Source organism: Haliotis cracherodii, unplaced genomic scaffold, assembly GCF_022045235.1.
Source record: "Haliotis cracherodii isolate W230 unplaced genomic scaffold, xgHalCrac1.p SCAF_8, whole genome shotgun sequence".
In the NCBI taxonomy this organism is placed as follows: Eukaryota; Metazoa; Mollusca; class Gastropoda; order Lepetellida; family Haliotidae; genus Haliotis; species Haliotis cracherodii.
In genome coordinates this window covers 26,896,804-26,918,880 of record NW_027266341.1, presented here as the reverse complement: position 1 = coordinate 26,918,880, position 22,077 = coordinate 26,896,804, and the positions used below count along the sequence as shown (strand labels likewise).

Here is a 22,077-nt window from a genome sequence, read left to right as displayed (position 1 = left end):
AGCCTAGAGATCACAGTTTAGTTGCAACAGTTATGTTCTGCATCCACATGGACATACAGGAATAGAGAGATGTGATAACACGACTCACTTCGTGGCGGGAGATAATAAAATTGGTATCAAGCGGTTATTTTGTCCATGACTTAAGCCACTAGTCTCAAGTCTGATACGTTACCCTTATAAGCTCAGCGAATGATGGCAACACTAAGAGCCATGTTCGGGCTAGCAGACACCAGGCTGATTCAGTGCCATGTATCCTGACAACATACATGTATTTGAGGCTTACCGTATTGCTCAACAACAACTGGTGTCATTATTTTCAAGCTGCAATGACTAAGCTGGAATAATGCTGACTGTTGCCTAAAACAGCATTCACCCACACTGCCCAAACTCCCATGCTTAACAACAGCAGACCGAGCCATCCAGCACGTACCTCGAATCCGCTGACTGTGTGCCTCTGCTTGAGATTGTTCTCCCCGTCCAGATTGCTGGTCTCGAGGTGGCAGAGCCCCATTGGGTCACTGGACTTCAGCAGCAGGATATCAGCAGGGATGATTTCATTACAAGACAAGTGGATGAAGTCGCCAGGATGAATATCAGACCAGTGTTGTTTTACGTAACGTTGGCATTCCCTGAAACAAGATTAAGAAGGAAAACTAATTTTTAAATCTTTATTTATTTTATTTACCCCTGTATTTTCATGTGAGCCAATTGAAACAATGTGTGTAATACACAAATGTCAAGAAACAGGTGGGTGAAAAAAATTGAATACCCTCTAAAAAGTGTGCATTCCCAGTCAAAATCAAACCCGTGGGTAAAATCCCTAAATAATCAAAAACATATCTAGAACTCTGAGAATGAACACTGTACTGACACTGTTTAGATAGCTACAGATCAGCATCTTCCTGATACCAGGGCCCCGTTCCAGAATGCGATCGTAGCACTAACAGGATCGAAACTCCCATTCTTCAACATCGGCTTACGACAGTCGTAGCGCTGCGATCGTTTTGTGGAACGGGGCCCTGGACTAAGCATTTCCTGACATGATTTGCACTACCACAACCAAAATCATGACTACTGTAACATTGGTGTCATGGTTGTACAAGTATTACTTTATTTGTGCCGAAACAACATGAGAGATTATTACTAAAAACATTTTAACATATACATGATAATATGTACAAGATATAAACTAAAATAATGGCATAATATTAGGGACTGGCTTGGTTGCTGACTAGGATATAGTGATGGGTGGAGACTGAATCCATTAACCTGAGGGTGAAGAATCGAACCCAGCAGGCTAAGTAAGCATAGGGACATATCATCATCATCATCATCATCATCAGACCCACTACCAGCGTAAATGATAGGCAAGGGATCCGTCATGAATCATGAGGTCAGCGACCTGTATGTTCATTTGCCTTTGTTCAGGTTCAATGCAAAGGCCCTTTGACACTCAAACAGCCAACTAGGTACTTATTAAAGAACATTTTCCTATTAATTTCTTATCATGCTTTATCACGCTGTACGCTTATAATGAGAGGAATATGGCTTGATGTGAAGACATCAAAGTCAGTGTTAATATACTACACCATTAATGTCAAATACGTCAAATAATACCATTTCACTGCAGGGAGAGATCAACAAAATGTTTGTTGCCATGAAGAAAGGGAATATCTTTTTCCAGATGAACACTTTCGTAGAAGGGCGCATGGAAATTTGTGAAAACTTAATTGACCTATAAAATTGAAGTATCTTTAAACATGTACAATTAAGGTAAGATAATATTTGATATAGTCAGTATTCATATGTGTTTGCATATATTTTTATACCAGGAACTTTCTCTTTTGTTGAAGAGAACAAGCAGGGTTTACACTAGGAATTTACTGACGTGGGCCCTTTATGTGAAAATTTCATATATTCCAGAGGTACACCCACACTTGCCAATACAACACAATGTAAAAATGCCCTATTGTATTTATAAATGTGGGCCTTTTTTCAAATTTAGGAGCTAAATGCACAAGGCCTCACCCTAGAATTATCCCTGAACAAGTATTGTCAACAGTTGCACCATCAGTTCCAGTAGCATTTGGTTGGTTTGGATGGTTTGTTGTTAACGCCACACTCAGCAATATTCAAGCTATATGACGCCGGTCTGTAAATAATCAAGTCTGGACCAGACAATCCAGTGATTAATATCATGAGCATCGATCCATGCAATTGGGATTGATGACATGCATCAACTAAGTCAGTGAGTCTGACAACCCGATCTCTTAGTCGCCTCTTACAATAAGCATAGTTATCTTTTACGGCAAGCATAGGTCGCTGAAGACCTGTTCTACTCGGGGCTCTTCACGGGTACAAGCCCTCCAGGCATGACAGTTCGGATGCATGTATTCTGTCACAGATACGTGCATCTGTACATCCTAAAACAGTGCCTGATGGTGTCATGATGTCAAGTTCATCATATCTGATCTAAAGCTGCAGAAAGGACCTACATAGTCAGTACATGTATATAAAGGTCTGCAAACTAGCTTGGTAAAGCCAGCCAGTTGGAACGGTCGTAACAAACTTACATTAGCCAATCATGTCATGAAGAACCATTCCCCAGTGTAAAGGCCCGAATAAGTTCCCAGCAAGCTTATACAATACTGTATCACCTTATCCTTACGCCACTCGTAACTCGATGGTACACTGTGTATCATCATAGATACAATACTGTATCACCTTATCTAGTTACGCCACTCGTAACTAGTGGTTTACTGTATATCATCATAGATACAATACTGTATCACCTTATCGTTACGCCACTCGTAACTCGGTAGTACACTGTGTATCATCATAGATACAATACTGTATCACCTTATCTAGTTACGCCACTCGTAACTAGTGGTTTACTGTATATCATCATAGATACAATACTGTATCACCTTATCGTTACGCCACTCGTAACTCGGTAGTACACTGTGTATCATCATAGATACAATACTGTATCACCTTATCTAGTTACGCCACTCGTAACTCGGTGGTACACTGTGTATCATCATAGATACAATACTGTATCACCTTATCTAGTTACGCCACTCGTAACTCGTGGTTTACTGTATATCATCATAGATACAATACTGTATCACCTTATCTAGTTACGCCACTCGTAACTCGGTAGTACACTGTATATCATCATAGATACAATACTGTATTACCTTATCGTTACGCCACTCGTAACTCGTGGTTTACTGTGTATCATCATAGATACAATACTGTATCACCTTATCTAGTTACGCCACTCGTAACTCGTGGTTTACTGTATATCATCATAGATACAATACTGTATCACCTTATCTAGTTACGCCACTCGTAACTCGTGGTTTACTGTGTATCATCATAGATACAATACTGTATCACCTTATCTAGTTACGCCACTCGTAACTCGGTAGTACACTGTATATCATCATAGATACAATACTGTATCACCTTATCTAGTTACGCCACTCGTAACTCGGTAGTACACTGTATATCATCATAGATACAATACTGTATCACCTTATCTAGTTACGCCACTCGTAACTCGGTAGTACACTGTATATCATCATAGATACAATACTGTATTACCTTATCGTTACGCCACTCGTAACTCGTGGTTTACTGTGTATCATCATAGATACAATACTGTATCACCTTATCTAGTTACGCCACTCGTAACTCGTGGTTTACTGTATATCATCATAGATACAATACTGTATCGCCTTATCTAGTTACGCCACTCGTAACTCGTGGTTTACTGTGTATCATCATAGATACAATACTGTATCACCTTATCTAGTTACGCCACTCGTAACTCGGTAGTACACTGTATATCATCATAGATACAATACTGTATCACCTTATCTAGTTACGCCACTCGTAACTCGGTAGTACACTGTATATCATCATAGATACAATACTGTATCACCTTATCGTTACGCCACTCGTAACTCGTGGTTTACTGTGTATCATCATAGATACAATACTGTATCACCTTATCTAGTTACGCCACTCGTAACTCGGTAGTACACTGTATATCATCATAGATACAATACTGTATCACCTTATCCTTACGCCACTCGTAACTCGTGGTTTACTGTGTATCATCATAGATACAATACTGTATCACCTTATCGTTACGCCACTCGTAACTCGTGGTTTACTGTGTATCATCATAGATACAATACTGTATCACCTTATCTAGTTACGCCACTCGTAACTCGGTAGTACACTGTATATCATCATAGATACAATACTGTATCACCTTATCTAGTTACGCCACTCGTAACTCGTGGTTTACTGTATATCATCATAGATACAATACTGTATCACCTTATCCTTACGCCACTCGTAACTCGGTGGTACACTGTGTATCATCATAGATACAATACTGTATCACCTTATCTAGTTACGCCACTCGTAACTCGTGGTTTACTGTATATCATCATAGATACAATACTGTATCACCTTATCTAGTTACGCCACTCGTAACTCGTGGTTTACTGTATATCATCATAGATACAATACTGTATCACCTTATCTAGTTACGCCACTCGTAACTCGTGGTTTACTGTATATCATCATAGATACAATACTGTATCACCTTATCCTTACGCCACTCGTAACTCAGTAGTACACTGTGTATCATCATAGATACAATACTGTATCACCTTATCTAGTTACGCCACTCGTAACTAGTGGTTTACTGTGTATCATCATAGATACAATACTGTATCACCTTATCGTTACGCCACTCGTAACTAGTGGTTTACTGTATATCATCATAGATACAATACTGTATCACCTTATCATTACGCCACTCGTAACTAGTGGTTTACTGTATATCATCATAGATACAATACTGTATCACCTTATCTAGTTACGCCACTCGTAACTAGTGGTTTACTGTATATCATCATAGATACAATACTGTATCACCTTATCTAGTTACGCCACTCGTAACTAGTGGTTTACTGTGTATCATCATAGATACAATACTGTATCACCTTATCCTTACGCCACTCGTAACTCGGTAGTACACTGTGTATCATCATAGATACAATACTGTATCACCTTATCTAGTTACGCCACTCGTAACTAGTGGTTTACTGTGTATCATCATAGATACAATACTGTATCACCTTATCCTTACGCCACTCGTAACTCGGTAGTACACTGTGTATCATCATAGATACAATACTGTATCACCTTATCTAGTTACGCCACTCGTAACTCGGTGGAACACTGTGTATCATCATAGATACAATACTGTATCACCTTATCTAGTTACGCCACTCGTAACTCGGTGGAACACTGTGTATCATCATAGATACAATACTGTATCACCTTATCTAGTTACGCCACTCGTAACTCGTGGTTTACTGTTTATCATCATAGATACAATTCTGTATCACCTTATCTAGTTACGCCACTCGTAACTCGTGGTTTACTGTATATCATCATAGATACAATACTGTATCACCTTATCTAGTTACGCCACTCGTAACTAGTGGTTTACTGTGTATCATCATAGATACAATACTGTATCACCTTATCTAGTTACGCCACTCGTAACTCGTGGTTTACTGTGTATCATCATAGATACAATACTGTATCACCTTATCTAGTTACGCCACTCGTAACTCGTGGTTTACTGTATATCATCATAGATACAATACTGTATCACCTTATCTAGTTACGCCACTCGTAACTCGTGGTTTACTGTATATCATCATAGATACAATACTGTATCACCTTATCTAGTTACGCCACTCGTAACTCGGTAGTACACTGTATATCATCATAGATACAATACTGTATTACCTTATCGTTACGCCACTCGTAACTCGTGGTTTACTGTGTATCATCATAGATACAATACTGTATCACCTTATCTAGTTACGCCACTCGTAACTCGTGGTTTACTGTATATCATCATAGATACAATACTGTATCACCTTATCTAGTTACGCCACTCGTAACTCGGTAGTACACTGTATATCATCATAGATACAATACTGTATCACCTTATCTAGTTACGCCACTCGTAACTCGGTGGAACACTGTGTATCATCATAGATACAATACTGTATCACCTTATCGTTACGCCACTCGTAACTCATGGTTTACTGTATATCATCATAGATACAATACTGTATCACCTTATCGTTACACCACTTGTTACTCCATCTATTGCCCCATAACTGTCACTTATATGTTCCTGATCCCATATTCTAGCCCACCCTGATTCATTATATATTGAGCCTGCTTGTGCAATACCCACTGCACATGCACCAGCTTGCTAATAAATAGCTGGCGATAAAGGCTGCAATATGACAGTTATCTACCAAGTATGGTGCAACACGTAATATATCATATTATTATATATTGTGCCAAAAGCTTTTGAGTCTGCAAGCCTATCTTAGCTCTTGTCATTACTTTAAGTATATATATATGATCATATGGAGTTTTATTAGCTGATCTTACTGGACCAAACAGAATTTTATCAGACAGGGGCTTTGGTCTAGTGAGTTAGTGAGTTTGGTTTTACACCGCTCTCAGCAATATTCAAGCAACATCACGGCGGGGGACACCAAAACTGGGTTTCACACATGTGAGGAATTGAACCCGGGTCTTCGGAGTGACGAGTGAAGGCTTTAACCACTTAGGCTACCCCATTGCCCCTTTCGGTCTAGTGGCTAAAGCCGAAGACTGCTCAGGTAACAGTAACCTACATACGAAAATATTTTGTCAAACCGGTGTACTGATATAAGTTCGTGATTTTGCTGGAGAACATGATCTCATCAAATCTTGATGAGACATTCATTATTGAAAAATTTGAAAAGTATTTAAGCTTAACTTCTTTTTTACTTGCTTTATCGATCTGCCGACTAAATTTTGTTGACATGGATTTTTTTCCCTGAATTTGCTCTTTTTTTTCTCCCGCTGATAACCTTGTAGCATTGAATGGCCACTATATAACTATACCCACTATATAAATTACATCTACTATCTTGATATATTTGGATCGACTGGGTTCCTATCTAAACAACACACCCTTTGTTCTGTTTACATTAACATTCCATAATGATGACGTAATAGGTACGTCCAACCCATCTTGCAATCTGAAGCCTGGATTATTGAATGAAGTACCATTTGAACAGAACAAATACACATAATTTGGGCCCCAAACATATTGTAATGTGTATCGCAATACAGCGACATATTGCAGTACGACTTATGTGCCAATACGCTAACCGTGAGTCCTAGAAAATGAACCGATCTGAAGGCCTGCAATGATCATGTACATTGTGACACAAAAATGTTGGGTTGTTTGAATCATCAATGTTATCTAAACTATAGATCATATGGTTCAAATAACTGAAGTTTCTATTCAGGTAAGAAATACACTCGAAGTTCAGAGTGTCTTTGGCAGGCCTCAGAGTTGCAACTAATTTGGTTGCCATGGCGATTGAAATTTCCACTTGGTGACCAAAATCAAAATTGTAAGCAGTTGCCACTTGGCTACATGTAAAAATTACTAAGGGGATAGGGTGGTCACGCTCGCTGACTTGGTTGATACATGTCATCGTTTCCCAATTGCCTGGATCGATGCTCATGATATCAATCACTGGATTGTCTGTCCAGACTCAAGTATAGCTGGAATATTGATGAGTGTGGCTTTAATCAACAAACAAACAAACAAACAAACATGTAAAAATTAAGCTGGCAACCTGATGTCACTAACTGCATAATATTCAAGACAGAAATACAATACATTAATGTGTACTTATTGACTCAACTAAAATTTCATTTCTAAAAATCTCAAAACCATCAAGGGAACAGTATTATATATTGCTGACTATAATCTTGAAGTTTGGCTCCTTATTTTTTCACATTGGCTCCCTCACAAGAATTGTTAGGAGCCAATGGCTCCATGGGAGAAATTCAACACTGAGGCCTGAGTTGTTGATTTTCTGCCATCTAACACTGAACTCCCCATTTATAACATTGAGCATTAAGGCTTCAATGCATGGGCAATGATATAACAACTCCCTGTAAAATGAACCCCCTTCGCCTTCGCCCCCTGAAATGTATTACCAACAGTCGTGTGGACAAACAGAAACTCCCTGGCACGTACACTCCATCATGTTTTTATGACATCAAGTTATTACATCTGATTTATCTGCTATATTGATTGTTTCATTAAGGTTCAGCTCACGGTTTGATATTCAGAGTATAATGCCTGAAGTAATCTCGCCAATAAATACACTTACGCATGACAAGTGCTTATCAGAATCAATGATTTATGAGGTTTAATTGTTTAGCTTACTTTGCTTCATAAATCGTTACGTGAAAGAAACTTCAGAAAATATATGCTGATTTAAGTCAATGGGTGTTTTTAAAAAATAAAAAATAAAAGACAAAAAATCTTATTCCTATCTTATCCCTTGTTTTAGCCCCTTAATGCGGAGCGCCTGAGGCAGGGTAACAACAAGTACCATCTTTTAACATATTTTGGTATGACGCCAGGGATCGAACCCTGGACATTCCGCTCTCTGGACGGAAGCTCAACCACTAGACCATGAAGACCGTCAGGCATGGTAACAACAATTATTCTCGTTAAACATTTTTGGTATGCCGCAACCGGTGATTGAAGAACCGACCTTCCTCTCTCTGGACAGACGCTCTATCCAGTGGTTTTCAACCAACTGATATGACAAGAGATTAATCTTTCATCCCATGCACAGCCGTAACATGCCTTGTGGCAAGTATTCAGTTCGCTGCTGACACAAACTGATAGAACTTATTTGTACAAGTGAGCTCTCGGGTGAAAGCAATTTTCAAGCAAGCATCACATTGAAAGCCAGGTGCTGATAATGTGTATTTTCAGCTCACTTGTAAATACAACACTTTATGCAGTGTTATCTCTCTTTTTTTGCCCAACTCAATATCAATATAGCAATGTTAGTGGTGTTTCATCTACCATGTCTACATGGGACAAAGATATAGTCAAACGTTTGAACCAAAATAGAATATATGCGTATGTGCGTATTTTCTTGAGTATAGTGCACACTTTTCCCCCCGAAACAGCTGTGTAGAAGATGTTTTTTCCCTCAACCTAAAGAGCACATAACACCAGAAATACCATGTCAACAAATTCATACTGGAGTACACAATGTAATCTTGTAATTACACTGTCTGGTTATTAAAAGTGTTCTTTGTATATCTGGAGTTATGTTTGTAACTTATTTCATTGTTTTAATAAATTTTGGCAAATCCTGTGTGATGCGATCAGAAGATCACACTCACTGTTATTAACAGCAACCACAGTCAGATTACCACTATTAAGTGAGTGAGTTGGGTTTAACACTGCTTTTAACAGTATTCCAGTTATATCACGGCCTGTCAGCTTAATGAGGGAGGAAAGTACGAAGTAATGCAGGTCTCAGACATTTACCACTTCGGTGAAACCTACGAGCATGTGTATGTTGCTGACAAACCTAAAAACATAATCGGGGCAAACCAGGATTCGAACCCACAATCATAGGTTTCTGGCGTGCCCAAGGGACGCAACTCTGCAGAGCGAATCGCGGCGCCTTTGACGACTGGGCCACCCGTGCCCCCACCACTATTGAACAAACTTAAGTATACTCATATGTGTAACCCATGAAGATGCGGGTTAGAAAAAGTCTTCAGCAACCCATGCTTGTTGCACGAGGCGACTAACTGGATCGGTGGTAGGCTTATTGATACAAGTCATGATATCCCAATTGCTTAGATCGATGCTCATAATGTGAATCATTGGATTGTCTGGTGCTGACTCGATTATTTACAAACTGACATCTGGATTAGCTGGAGTATGGCTAAGTGAGGCATTAAACAACAAACATACAAACAAAACAATGTTGTCATATAGTTGGAATATGGCTGGAATAGTGCGGAGTACAGCATTTTACAACAGACAAACACAAATGTTCTTTAAACGTTCAACATAAAACAAATATGAAAATAATCAAAGTTTTATTGGGTGGTGACAGTCTAGATGTGCTTCCTGACTTATAACCGTACGTGCTTTAGTCGTTGTTATTGTATGTGTGTGACAATGGCTGTACATGGTTAAGCTTTAAACATACCCTATGACCTGTTTCAGTTACACAGGTAAAAACTCACCAGACATGTTGATTTACTGTTTAAATTGTATTTTTTGTTCTGCTAGGCATTGTTTTACATGCAGGGATTAAGATTACCTTGTGTATTTTCTCGTAAACTAAGCCTGAAACAGCAATCAGCTGTACACACGCAGGGTTTCCCCTGACGCAGTGACTGAGTGAGTGAGTATGGTTTTATGCCGCTTTTAGCGATATTCCAGCAATATCACGGCGGGGGGACACCAGAAATGGGCTTCACACATTGTACCCATGTTGGGAATCGAACCCGGGTCTTCAGCTTGACGCTTTAACCACTAGGCTACCCGACCGCCCCCCTGACGCAGAATTCTTGCGTATATGACTCTCAATTAAGGAAAAATACGTCCAGAAATAAATGACTACGTCATGACTTACGCAATTTCAAAATATCTATGTTGTTGTTTACCAGCTTTGGAATGAAAATATTACAACTACTCACCTGAACTTAATTTATAAACATTTTCCGAAGACAATATATGCAAACGTCTTAAAATTTACGTCTAGTTTTTAATTAATCGTCGTTTTTAGAAGTAACATAACTTCGCATAACACCACTGCCATGGACTAATTTGCATAGTCTGTCACATGACTAGACTTTTCTCTCGTTTTAAAACAAATGCTAAAATCAGAACAGCCAGGGGCTTTACATATTGTTTTGCATAATTATATAGATATGCTACTAAAACAGTGCAACTTTGAGGTACACGACAAAATATATTTATTCATCAAAGTGAACGTAACTCTCACAATCCGTGTGGCATCGATGACAGCACGTGATGTAAACAAGCAGGTGAACAGTTACACCACTAGTCCCTTGTTGTCAACACTACAGCAGGTGAACAGGTACACCACTAGTCCATTGTTGTCAACACTACAGCAGGTGAATAGTTACACCACTAGTCCATTGATGTCAACACTACAGCAGATGAACAGTTACACCACTAGTCCCTTGTTGTCAACACTACAGCAGGTGAACAGTTACACCACTAGTCCCTTGTTGTCAACACTACAGCAGGTGAACAGGTACACCACTAGTCCCTTGTTGTCAACACTACAGCAGGTGAATAGTTACACCACTAGTCCCTTGTTGTCAACAGACCACCAGGACACCAGTGAATATCAAACATTGAGTTATTAAGAATAATTGTAAGTCAGTATATCAATGCTAAGATATCCAATCAATGACATCCCTACCCTACCCTTTTATCTGTGATATTAATGATGGCTGAAAGAATTCAGGTTGTCACCATAGTTACAATAATGAGGCAGTAGAGTAGCAAGGTGGTTCAAATGTTCTCTTGTCATGACAAAAGGTCAGGCTCGACACCCCACATGGGTACAATTACATGTGGGGAGAGCATTTCTGACAAAACATAACACCCGTTCAATATACAATTTGTCACATTATAGTATTTTACCTAAGAGTGAGTGAGTGAGTGAGTTGGGTTTCACGCCGCTTTTAACAGTATTCCAGTTATATCACGGCATGTCAGCTTAATGTGGGAGGAAAGCCCGATGTGATGCAGGTCTCAGACGTTTACCACTTCGGTGAAACCCATGAGCACGGGTATGGTGCTGACAAACCTAGACACATAACTGGGGCGAACCGGGATTCGAACCTACAATCATAGGTTTCTGGTGTGCCCAAGGGACGCAACTCTGCACAGCGAATCGCGGCACCTTAGACGACTGGGCCACCCGTGCCCCCTTTTACCTAAGAATTAACTTTGACCATGTTCACTTTGTGTGAGTTCACTGGAGCATACTTCTACGTATTACATAGAGATCACTACACTCATTCTCGATAGATACCATTTTTACGAAACGAGTGGACTTTCCTTTGCTCGGTCAGATACCCTTAGAAAGTTCACGAGTTTCGTAAAAATCGTATCTAACAAGAATAAGTGTGGTCTTTTATTTACTACCTATGTTAAATATGTTTTTAAGTGTACATTTATAGAACCTTTCATTCGTAACAGACCAAACTGAAACCAGCTGCAAATCTGGTTGTGCATGAATATAGATATTTGCCCAAATATGAGCATTGTTCACATTTCTATGCATACACATTAACACCATACTCCTGCTGTTGTGTGTGCAAAGCACAGACGCTCAAGATCTTGTTTTAAGAATTTCTTCAACTTGTAGTAATTCAAACGCATTGTTGTTAGTATGCAGGACAGCTGTAAGAAAACTGAAGTCAACGGTAAGTCAATTAGCACCGAATCTGAATCTCAGACCAACACTCGGTCACTCACACCGACGGGGTCCAGGCTGTGCAATCAAAATGCTTAGGTTTCCTTGATTTGTCAGCATAATATATATCATCGTTAGAAATTGTCACTAGTCCTGTAGTCCTTGCCAAACTACCCAATAGTTAAGGTATCATAAGGACTAGTAGATATTTGCCCTTTTTAAGGGTTTGGCTATATGTTATCATTATAAGGACTAGTGGATCAAACTTGCGAGTTTCTAACGCTGTATATCTAGTCCGTACCATTTTGGAAGAAGAAAATAAAAGTTCTCACCAAAGACATTTATGTTAAGTGTACGACCACAGGTTTAAAAACACAGGAAAATTAATTTTGAAAACACTATGAAATAAATACTAAATTTCACCATCTTACTACACAAATTTCAGATCACAAACAATGATATTCACTTCTCCTTTAGGTAAGACAGTACTAGTGTAAGAGTTTTCATGAACGCCCCCTCCCGCATTAATGGCCACAGTGCAACAATTACAAATTTTGAACTCTTTCTTTCTGTTCTTTCTGTTCCAGATTTGTCCAAAACAAAAAAATTATAAATGTGACGCAATCATTTAAATGTAACTCATAAATATCATGAATGTCAACTGTCTTTCAACTTGAGGTTACTCATCAACATTTTCTGGCATCTGCACATGGCAAACACGCCACTTTCTGCGGGAAATAAATTACTTACCTACATATCTACGGGGTCGTCTTATCCGCGGTCATATACGGTAATTAAACAAAAGAGTGAAGTTGGGTGCCGGTGTACAAAACCTCACCACGACTGACATAAGTTTATGTCAAGGTATGGGAGTAAGGATCAAATTAGCGCTAAGATTGCTTTGTTCAACAGCACACTGGAACAATATTTATTGTATAATGAACATATGATAAACTGTCACTACTAATTCCAGAGAATTCCCAGGGGTTTCCCCAGGAATGTTAAAGAAGACTGTCAGCGTTTACATCATTTCAAGAATAGGTTCGAGAAAAACATACGAACGTCCAATTGCTTACTTCATACACTTATGAACGTCAGTTTCGTGGCTATGTGACCAACCTCTCGTCCAATGAAAAAGTTGTATAACACGTACACTTCACATTAAAAAATGTTATTATAATACAAAAAAACTGGCATGTTAGACAGGCGTCATCATCCATAAAGAGATTACTAGCTACCCTAACAAATACACATTTAGATAATTTGGGTAACTAATAATGGCTTGAAATTGATACTCATATTAAGGTGAGGAGAGCTGAAATGGGTTGCAATATTCAATCCCAAGATTATTGCACTTATATAGCGATGTGCATGGCTGCTTGTTCTAGTCCTGACTGATGACGATTTATAGTGCTATCACACTGAGATACCATGCCGCAGTTTAACATGAATACTCCACTCAGATACTGACTCCCGAGCCAACCAGTCCTTGTTTTAGCCCCTTAATGCTGAGCACCAGACAGGATAACAACAAGTACCATCTTTATACATCTTTTGGTATGATGCGGCCGGGGATTGAACCCATAGACCTTCTGCTCTCCAGGCAGACGCTCTACCACTGGACCACGGAGGCGGTCAAGCAAGCGTTGCTTGGTGTCGTCAAGCATTGATATGTCAATGATTTATCATCATACTTTGAATCAGGAAGAAGTATTGATAGATTGTGAGAGGAAAAGAGTGTGTTGGGTAATATTCCACTGTTATTACCATGGAGTTTATGCATGTCAAGTCAACACAAACATTAGCCCCATTCCAAACAAACAAACAAATACTAGACCCAGGCTACAGACTTAAGGCTAAAGTCACAGACTGCAACACATTGAAATATCTTAGTATAAAAAACCCCAAATCTTTGCTTCGCAATATTTCAAAAAGATGCTTGTCTGAGATACAAAATTGAGAAGAATATAGCCTTTACAAATGGTAATGTAGCAACATTTTATAATTCATGGATCTTTTATCACATATTGTTTGAAGAAGCAGAACAGCAATAACATATGTATCTCTTTCTCATATTTGTTTCTTGCCAGGATCAGTGTTTGAATAATATTTTGAATGCTTGACTGTGTGTATGTTTTGTTATATTTCTTAAAAATCATTTCCAATACTTGTGTTACATTTTTCCCAAATGCATACATACATTGTCTTCAGAATGTGAGGGTGACCATTGCCCTGGATGGCCATCCTCCTCATGTAACAGGGAAAAAGGAAAATAAAATGTATAAAACAAAAAAAGAAATATCTTAGTATCCCTATCAACAGTGAATAGCATATGTAGTACCTGTAAAAACGGCTTGCTACAGTCTCAGTAGCCATCCACCTCATGGTTAACGTCCAGAAGTAATTGTCATTATATTAATACTTTATATTATATTATATATTATATATCATATTATATTATTATATATATTACATTTTATTATATTCAATTTAATATAGATATTATATTCATTAATAATATTAGTACTTACTGAATTTTACATTTTACTAGACTTGGGACACTAATTCTGAACATAGTACAACCATGAACGTCCCTTTCTAAAATGATATAAGATCACAAGACATCTCATTCACAATCACACTACTGAGAATTTGCCGAGATATTTTATTTCATAACATTAAGAGAACATAAAACCACGCCCACTTAATGTTCAGAGCATAAAATACCTTTATTATATACTTCAGTGTGAAAGACTGAAGGTGAAGGTGAGAGAAACAGGATATTTCACTCGACACATGATATATCCTCTATATATACATCAGGACCAGAGGGAAGGCTGCACTGTGAAGGTGCAAACCCCAGTAACTAATGTTTCAGGTCACTGAGCGTGTTGAATGAGGAGAGGATTATAATATAATGTCAAAGGCAGATATGACGCAGGTGGTCAGTTATGAATTCATATATGACTGAGGTACATATTTATAATGGACGATTTGGCAGCCATGTCATATACCATGCAGTGTTTGAAACTAAGCAAACAATTCTCATGATCAGGATATTAAAATTAATAATTAAAGGGGTCCTCAGACTAAAAGATAGCAGCACACTTCTAAGGATGAGGCAACCATCTTGAAAACAGTATTTTTTACACCTTTCAAAGATATCTTCAAAGACATGCAATCAGCCACCACCCTCCCTCACAACTTTAGTCTGTGATTGTTAAAGCATGAGAGCTGAGTAAGTGAGTGAGTGAGTGCTCAGCTGAGTGAGTGAGTGCTCAGCTGAGTGAGCAGCTGAGTGAGTGAGTGAGTGAGCAGCTGAGTGAGTGAGTGAGTGAGCAGCTGAGTGAGTGAGAGTGAGTGAGCAGCTGAGTGAGTGAGAGTGAATGAGCAGCTGAGTGAGTGAGTGAGTGAGTGAATGAGCAGCTGAGTGAGTGAGAGTGAATGAGCAGCTGAGTGATTGAGCAGCTGAGTGAGAGTGAATGAGCAGCTGAGTGAGAGTGAATGAGCAGCTGAGTGAGTGAGTGAGTGAGCAGCTGAGTGAGAGTGAATGGGCAGCTGAGTGAGTGAGTGAGCAGCTCAGTGAGTGAGTGAGTGAGTGGCTGAGTGAGTGAGTGAATGAGCAGCTGAGTGAGTGAGTGAGTGAGTGGCTGAGTGAGTGAGCGGCTGAGTGAGTGAGTGAGTGAGTGAGTGAGTGAGTGGGTGAGTGAGTGAGTGGGTGAGTGAGTGAGTGAGTGGGTGAGTGAGTGAGTGGGTGAGCAGCTGAGTGAGTGAGTGAGCAGCTGAGTGAGTGAGTGAGTGAGTGAGTGAGTGAGTGAGTGGCTGGGTGAGTGAGTGAGTGAGTGAGTGAGTGAGTGAGTGGCTGGGTGAGTGAGTGAGTGAGTGAGTGGGTGGGTGAGTGAGTGAGTGAGTGAGTGAGTGAGTGAGTGAGTGAGTGAGTGGCTGGGTGAGTGAGTGAGTGAGCAGCTGAGTGAGAGTGATTGAGCAGCTGAGTGAGAGTGAATGAGCAGCTGAGTGAGAGTGAATGAGCAGCTGAGTGAGTGAGTGAGTGAGCAGCTGAGTGAGAGTGAATGGGCAGCTGAGTGAGTGAGTGAGCAGCTCAGTGAGTGAGTGAGTGAGTGGCTGAGTGAGTGAGTGAATGAGCAGCTGAGTGAGTGAGTGAGTGGCTGAGTGAGTGAGCGGCTGAGTGAGTGAGTGAGTGAGTGAGTGAGTGAGTGAGTGGCTGAGTGAGTGAGCGGCTGAGTGAGTGAGTGAGTGAGTGAGTGAGTGAGTGAGTGGCTGGGTGAGTGAGTGGGTGAGTGAGTGAGTGGGTGAGCAGCTGAGTGAGTGAGTGAGTGAGTGAATGAGCAGCTGAGTGAGTGAGTGAGCGAGCGAGCAGCAGAGTGAGTGAGCGAGCAGCTGAGTGAGTGAGTGAGTGAGTGAGTGAGTGAGTGAGTGAGTGAGTGAGTGAGTGAGTGAGCAGCTGAGTGAGTGAGCGAGCCAGGTAATTTTAAACAATGTTTAATGTTTGTGGTTAGAAATAATGGAAAAGAAGAAATTTCCCCAGGAAATTTGAACAGTCTAAAACTTTGATATTAATCAACTAGCATGTCATACAGACATAACCAGGCTACAGTAGGTGCCAACTTAGTCATGGGGTGACTGGGTATGTAGCCAGTGATTTACGACCACTTGGAGTCAGGCTTGTGTCAGACTTATATAAGGAAACCTGATTTTGATTAAGTGAGTGAAAATGGTTTAACACTGCTCTTAACAATATTCCAGCAACATCGCAGCAGGGGACACCAGAAATGGGTTTAACACATTGTATCCATGTGGGGCATCGTACCTGGGCCTTTGGCATAATGAGTGAACGCTTTAACCACTAGGCTACCCGATTGCCCTGTGAACATGTAACTTAAACTCATGGGGTTGTGTGGGGCAGTGGGGTAGCCTAGTGGTTAAAGCATTTGCTCATCACGCCAAGACCTGAGTTTAAGTTCCCAAATGGGTCTAATGTCTGAAGCCTGTGATATTGCTGGAATTATCAATATTGCTAAAAGCGGTGTTAAACCATACTCACTCACACATAGGGTTTTGCATTACTATAATGACATGAAACTACATTCTTAATCAACATATTTATTTCAGAAATACTGACCATGCTGACTATCTGTGTGAAGAGTAAATATACAGATATTACCTAAAATATAAGTGCTACGTGTATTCCATGTAAGTTTTTATCACTATAACAGTAGTTACCTAAAATAATTACTGTTCCTTTAAGATCAATGAATTGCTTTTGTTTGTTTGTTCTTTAATGCCGCACTCAGCAATATTCCAGCTATATGATGGCAATCTATAAATAATCGAGTCTGGACCAGACAATCCAGTGATTGACATCATGAGCATCGATCCACGCATCAACCAAGTCAGCGTGCCTGACCACCCGATTCCGTTAGTCGCCTCTTACGACAAGCATTATAAGTCACCTTTTGTGGCAAGCATGGGTTCGATAAATTGTAATCATCCGATGACATGCTATGGTCAGTCTTAGCACTGGGATTAATTATAGATAAATTGTAATGTTAATTAATCCCAGCGATAAAATTGACCATAGCATGTCATTGGATGAGGAAATTTCCTATCATAACATTTTCCAGCGACTATTTGGGTAAATAATTCATGTCAGCTCCATACACTGTTTAATCAATGAGAATGTGGCTACGTGCCGGAACTATTAATGTCAGTCTCAACCGTCAGACAATGGGTTACACAAACAGGCAGGCATGCTCTCTGTCCAACAAAACTGCCATTGCGATAAGGAGTACTTACACATAATATATATACTGAACAAAAAACGTTAGGGACCAGGAATATTTTTTGGGATAATGTTGGGTAGAAGAGACATAGCAGAGCTCCTGATAAGCTGCGTATCTGCGTAAAATATGCATCAGAAATGCAGAAATATGCTGTAAAATAAAATCCAAGCGTATCAAATACGCAACGAACATTACACATACGCTACAAAAATTAAACTTGTGCGTATCATCAAAATATTGTGAAGTAACCCTGCGCATTCGATTAGCAAATCAGCAACTTATTTTGAAATTATAAACGGGCATTCCATCAACCTTGCCAAACTCCAAGATGACAGTTACATCATCATCATTTGCCATCACACTTTCTTGTGGAAGTATCATGGTATTTTTGAGTCCTATAAAGCTCTCAAACCTACATGACACCAGTTTGCAGGGACTAGTAGAATAGTGTTTTTTAATATTTAACTTAAATACCCACATGTGTAAAAACTAGTGGGTAACAGAAATATGAATACCCAGATAGAATTACTGATACCCAATGATTTTAAAATGCATGGGTAAAATACCCACAACACCAAAATCTTATCTGGAGCTCTGGACTTAGCATACATTGTCAGAAGATACGTGGATGGAGCAGCTTCTGGTCAACACTCAACACAACCTATTTCAAAAGAGCACATGACTGAGCACAGGGAGTTATCTGGATATCAGCATTAGAAATTGGCACTAGTCCTGTAGTCCTTGCCAAACTACCCAATAGTTAAGGTATCCTAAAGACTAGTAGAAATTTGCCATATTTAAGGGTTTTGCTATAATATACAAGGACTAGTGGACTAAATATGTTAGATTCTACCCCTGGATATTATGCATTATATATAATTCATGTTATTTTACTATTACAATTTTGTAAAAAATATCCCCAGAATTATTCATGATCAATAACTTTTCTTGTTCAGTAAATATAGCCTCATAAATGTACTGCTGACAAACCACTTTATAAAAATAGGGACTACAAGTACAAGTCATGTCATGCACAAGGAGGCATATGGCTGTGAAGTATATATGGTATAGAGGAGTAGCACAGAGAGAGGTTTATAACAGTAAAAGGTGATGGTGAGAAGGGGTTTAAAGTTGTGTTAAGATTCCTGCACTTAAATAGCATTGTGTGTGTGTGTGTGTGTGATTTTATAGTGCTAGCCCAGAGATACCATGCTACAGTTTCACATCACCAGTCCTTGTTTTAGCCCCTTAACATGCTTAACGCCGAGGGCCTGACAGGCTAACAACAACAAGTAGAATATTGTAGTCTTTTGGTATGATGGGGTCACACTCCCGACCTTCCGCTCTTCAGGCAGACACTCCACCACTAGACCACAGAGGCAGTTTAACATGAAATCAGTGAAAAGACTTCACCTATTAATGACGAGAAAAAGAATTAGAAAAGCATTATTTTTCTTTTTTTGCCATATGCAAACTTAAATCTTCAACATAAAAGAGTCAAGTTTATTGACCACTGGTCACATGGCATGATATAGGTAATTTTAATAAGATTGAATATAATCTGAAATTTCTTTTTCCTTTATATTTTTTCCCAGTCAAGCCCTATCAGCATTCATCTTGCAAGATGCGAGTTTTTTTCCCCACCACTGCACCTTAGGCAAGCTGCAGTTAACAGCTGATTGCATAACAGATAAAATGACTTCACCATATACTTTACTGGAAAATTCAAACAAAGACATGACTTCAAACAATGACAATAATTTAGAAGTTGGATGTAAACCATCCTCCCCAAGGCAAAGGCGTTAACTGACTATAAAAGTCCAGTGTCCACCCTTGCTGAACAAGGCTGGAATTCCGGAGATACATTTTGGCTGGACTAACAAGTCTATCCATAGTCCAAGCAAAATCGAGTAACGAAGAAGACATCTAGTTCGTAAACAACATAGATTTCAACAACAGCAGGATTTCGGTCGACAGCAGGATTTGCAAAGCATGTGTACCGCCAACTAGGTGCTGAAAGATATTTTGCAAATCTTTCTCTTCATGTTTTTACTTAAGGTACTTTTATGCACTTAAGGTGATTTTATGCACTTTGCTGGGTAATCCCATTTTATAACAAAATAGATCTTGATTATCGATCACAAGTTTGTTCTAAGCAAATATAAATGATAAGAGAGATGAAATCTGATTGGTCAATAGGAGGGACATAGAAGGGACATAATTTGTAATAGCCACTGGTGGCGCTACAATCCAGCTAAGAAATTCCAGACAAGAAATTCGAACCTAGTTCAGCAAGGGTGGAAACTGGACTTTTACAGTCAATTAGCGCCCTTGCCTCAGGAAGATGGTTATAAATATGACAAGGAGTATTATCATGGAAAATAACTTTTCAATTATATACTACTCAAAACAAGTTGAGGATCACCTGATTCTTTCATATTGGTAATGTTAATCTGTCATGGCATGAGAGATTAACTATTGCAATATGAAAGAATCAGGTGATCCTTAACTTCATTTGAGTAGTATACATACACAACCTTTCGGGGCTAAACTTGGTGCCCCTCCAATAATGAGTGAGTGAGTGAGTTGGGTTTAACGCCATTTTTAACAGTATTCCAGTTATATCACGGCGTATCAGCTTAATGTGGGAGGAAAGCCCGAAGTGATATGCAGGTCTTAGATGTTTACCACTTCGGTGAAACACACGAGCTCGGGTATGGTGCTGACAAACCTAGAAACATAATTGGGGCGAACCGGGATTCGAACCCACAATCATAGGTTTCTGGCGTGCCCAAGGGACGCAACTCTGCACAGCAAATCGCTGCGCCTAAGACGACTGGGCCACCCGTGCCCCCCGTGCCCCCCCCCTCCCCCCTCAAAAGGTGATGAGTAGTTTACAAAAACACGAAGTACACATGAACATAATGAACGTCCAGAGAAATGATTTTACTTGTTTAGATTCACTAGTATACACATAGTATGAATTTAAAGCAAGTGATATCTATTAGCCTATTTGTGAAATATTTTACCAACTGTAATCAATTTGAAAAACACAAATATTCAATGTTAGATCCCTAGAACAAAATGGAGGCCTGTTATGACCAAGAACATGTACAAGGTCTGTATGGAAACTCTTATCAGCCCATTCTGTGGAAAATGGAGAATATTTTTGGACAACACAAGTTTCAGGCCAAACATGTTTGCACCACACATACATGATGTTGGTTTTTTGGTAAAAAGCACAAGTGTTCATAGCCAACATTTAGCCAAATACTCATCATATTCATTATGTTCATGCAATATTACCCATAAAAATGGTCGCATTGACTTTCAGTTTTCTCACTATGATCAGGCTGGTAAATTTGAAAAATATCTTTTTGGTATTAATTTTACAATGAACATCATTTCTCATCCTACTCATTCTGAAAAAACCTTGATCTCTGATAATTCTTCAAGAAGAAAATGAGGAGAGGGTGATGTTTATGGTACAATAAAACAGTCCGCAGGGAGAATAAACCATAAGTGGATTATTCTCTCTGCAAACTGTTTTATTGTTGCAATAAACAACGACAACAAACACATACACGTTATATGAGATACCAACATTGTGTACAGCCCCTTAAGGATGTTAATAAAATTTGCAAGCCTATAAATATTTACCAGTATACAAATTTTGATGACTCCCTGAATATAATCCAAACTCGACATTGTCAGACAAGTTTGTTATGTGAACAGGGGGGGTAAGTTTCGTATATCCTGAACATCAACAAAATGAAAAATTAGCATATATATCTATTATCTTCAAAAGCTCAAAATAGCTACATCCACTTTACGACTTCAAAACGTGGTGTCAATCTCCAGAAAGGGCA

The 22,077-nt window shown here is 39.3% G+C and overlaps 1 protein-coding gene across 1 annotated transcript in view; it reads right to left on the bottom strand.

Moving 5' to 3' along the window:
- LOC139450562 (phospholipid-transporting ATPase VD-like) overlaps window positions 1–22,077 on the bottom strand; it is an 88,342-nt gene that overhangs the window by 55,587 nt on the left and 10,678 nt on the right. Inside the window, exon 2 of the mRNA XM_071232317.1 lies at window positions 431–629. Within this exon, the coding sequence (XP_071088418.1) occupies window positions 431–629 (199 nt within the window). The remainder of the gene's footprint in view (window positions 1–430; window positions 630–22,077) is intronic.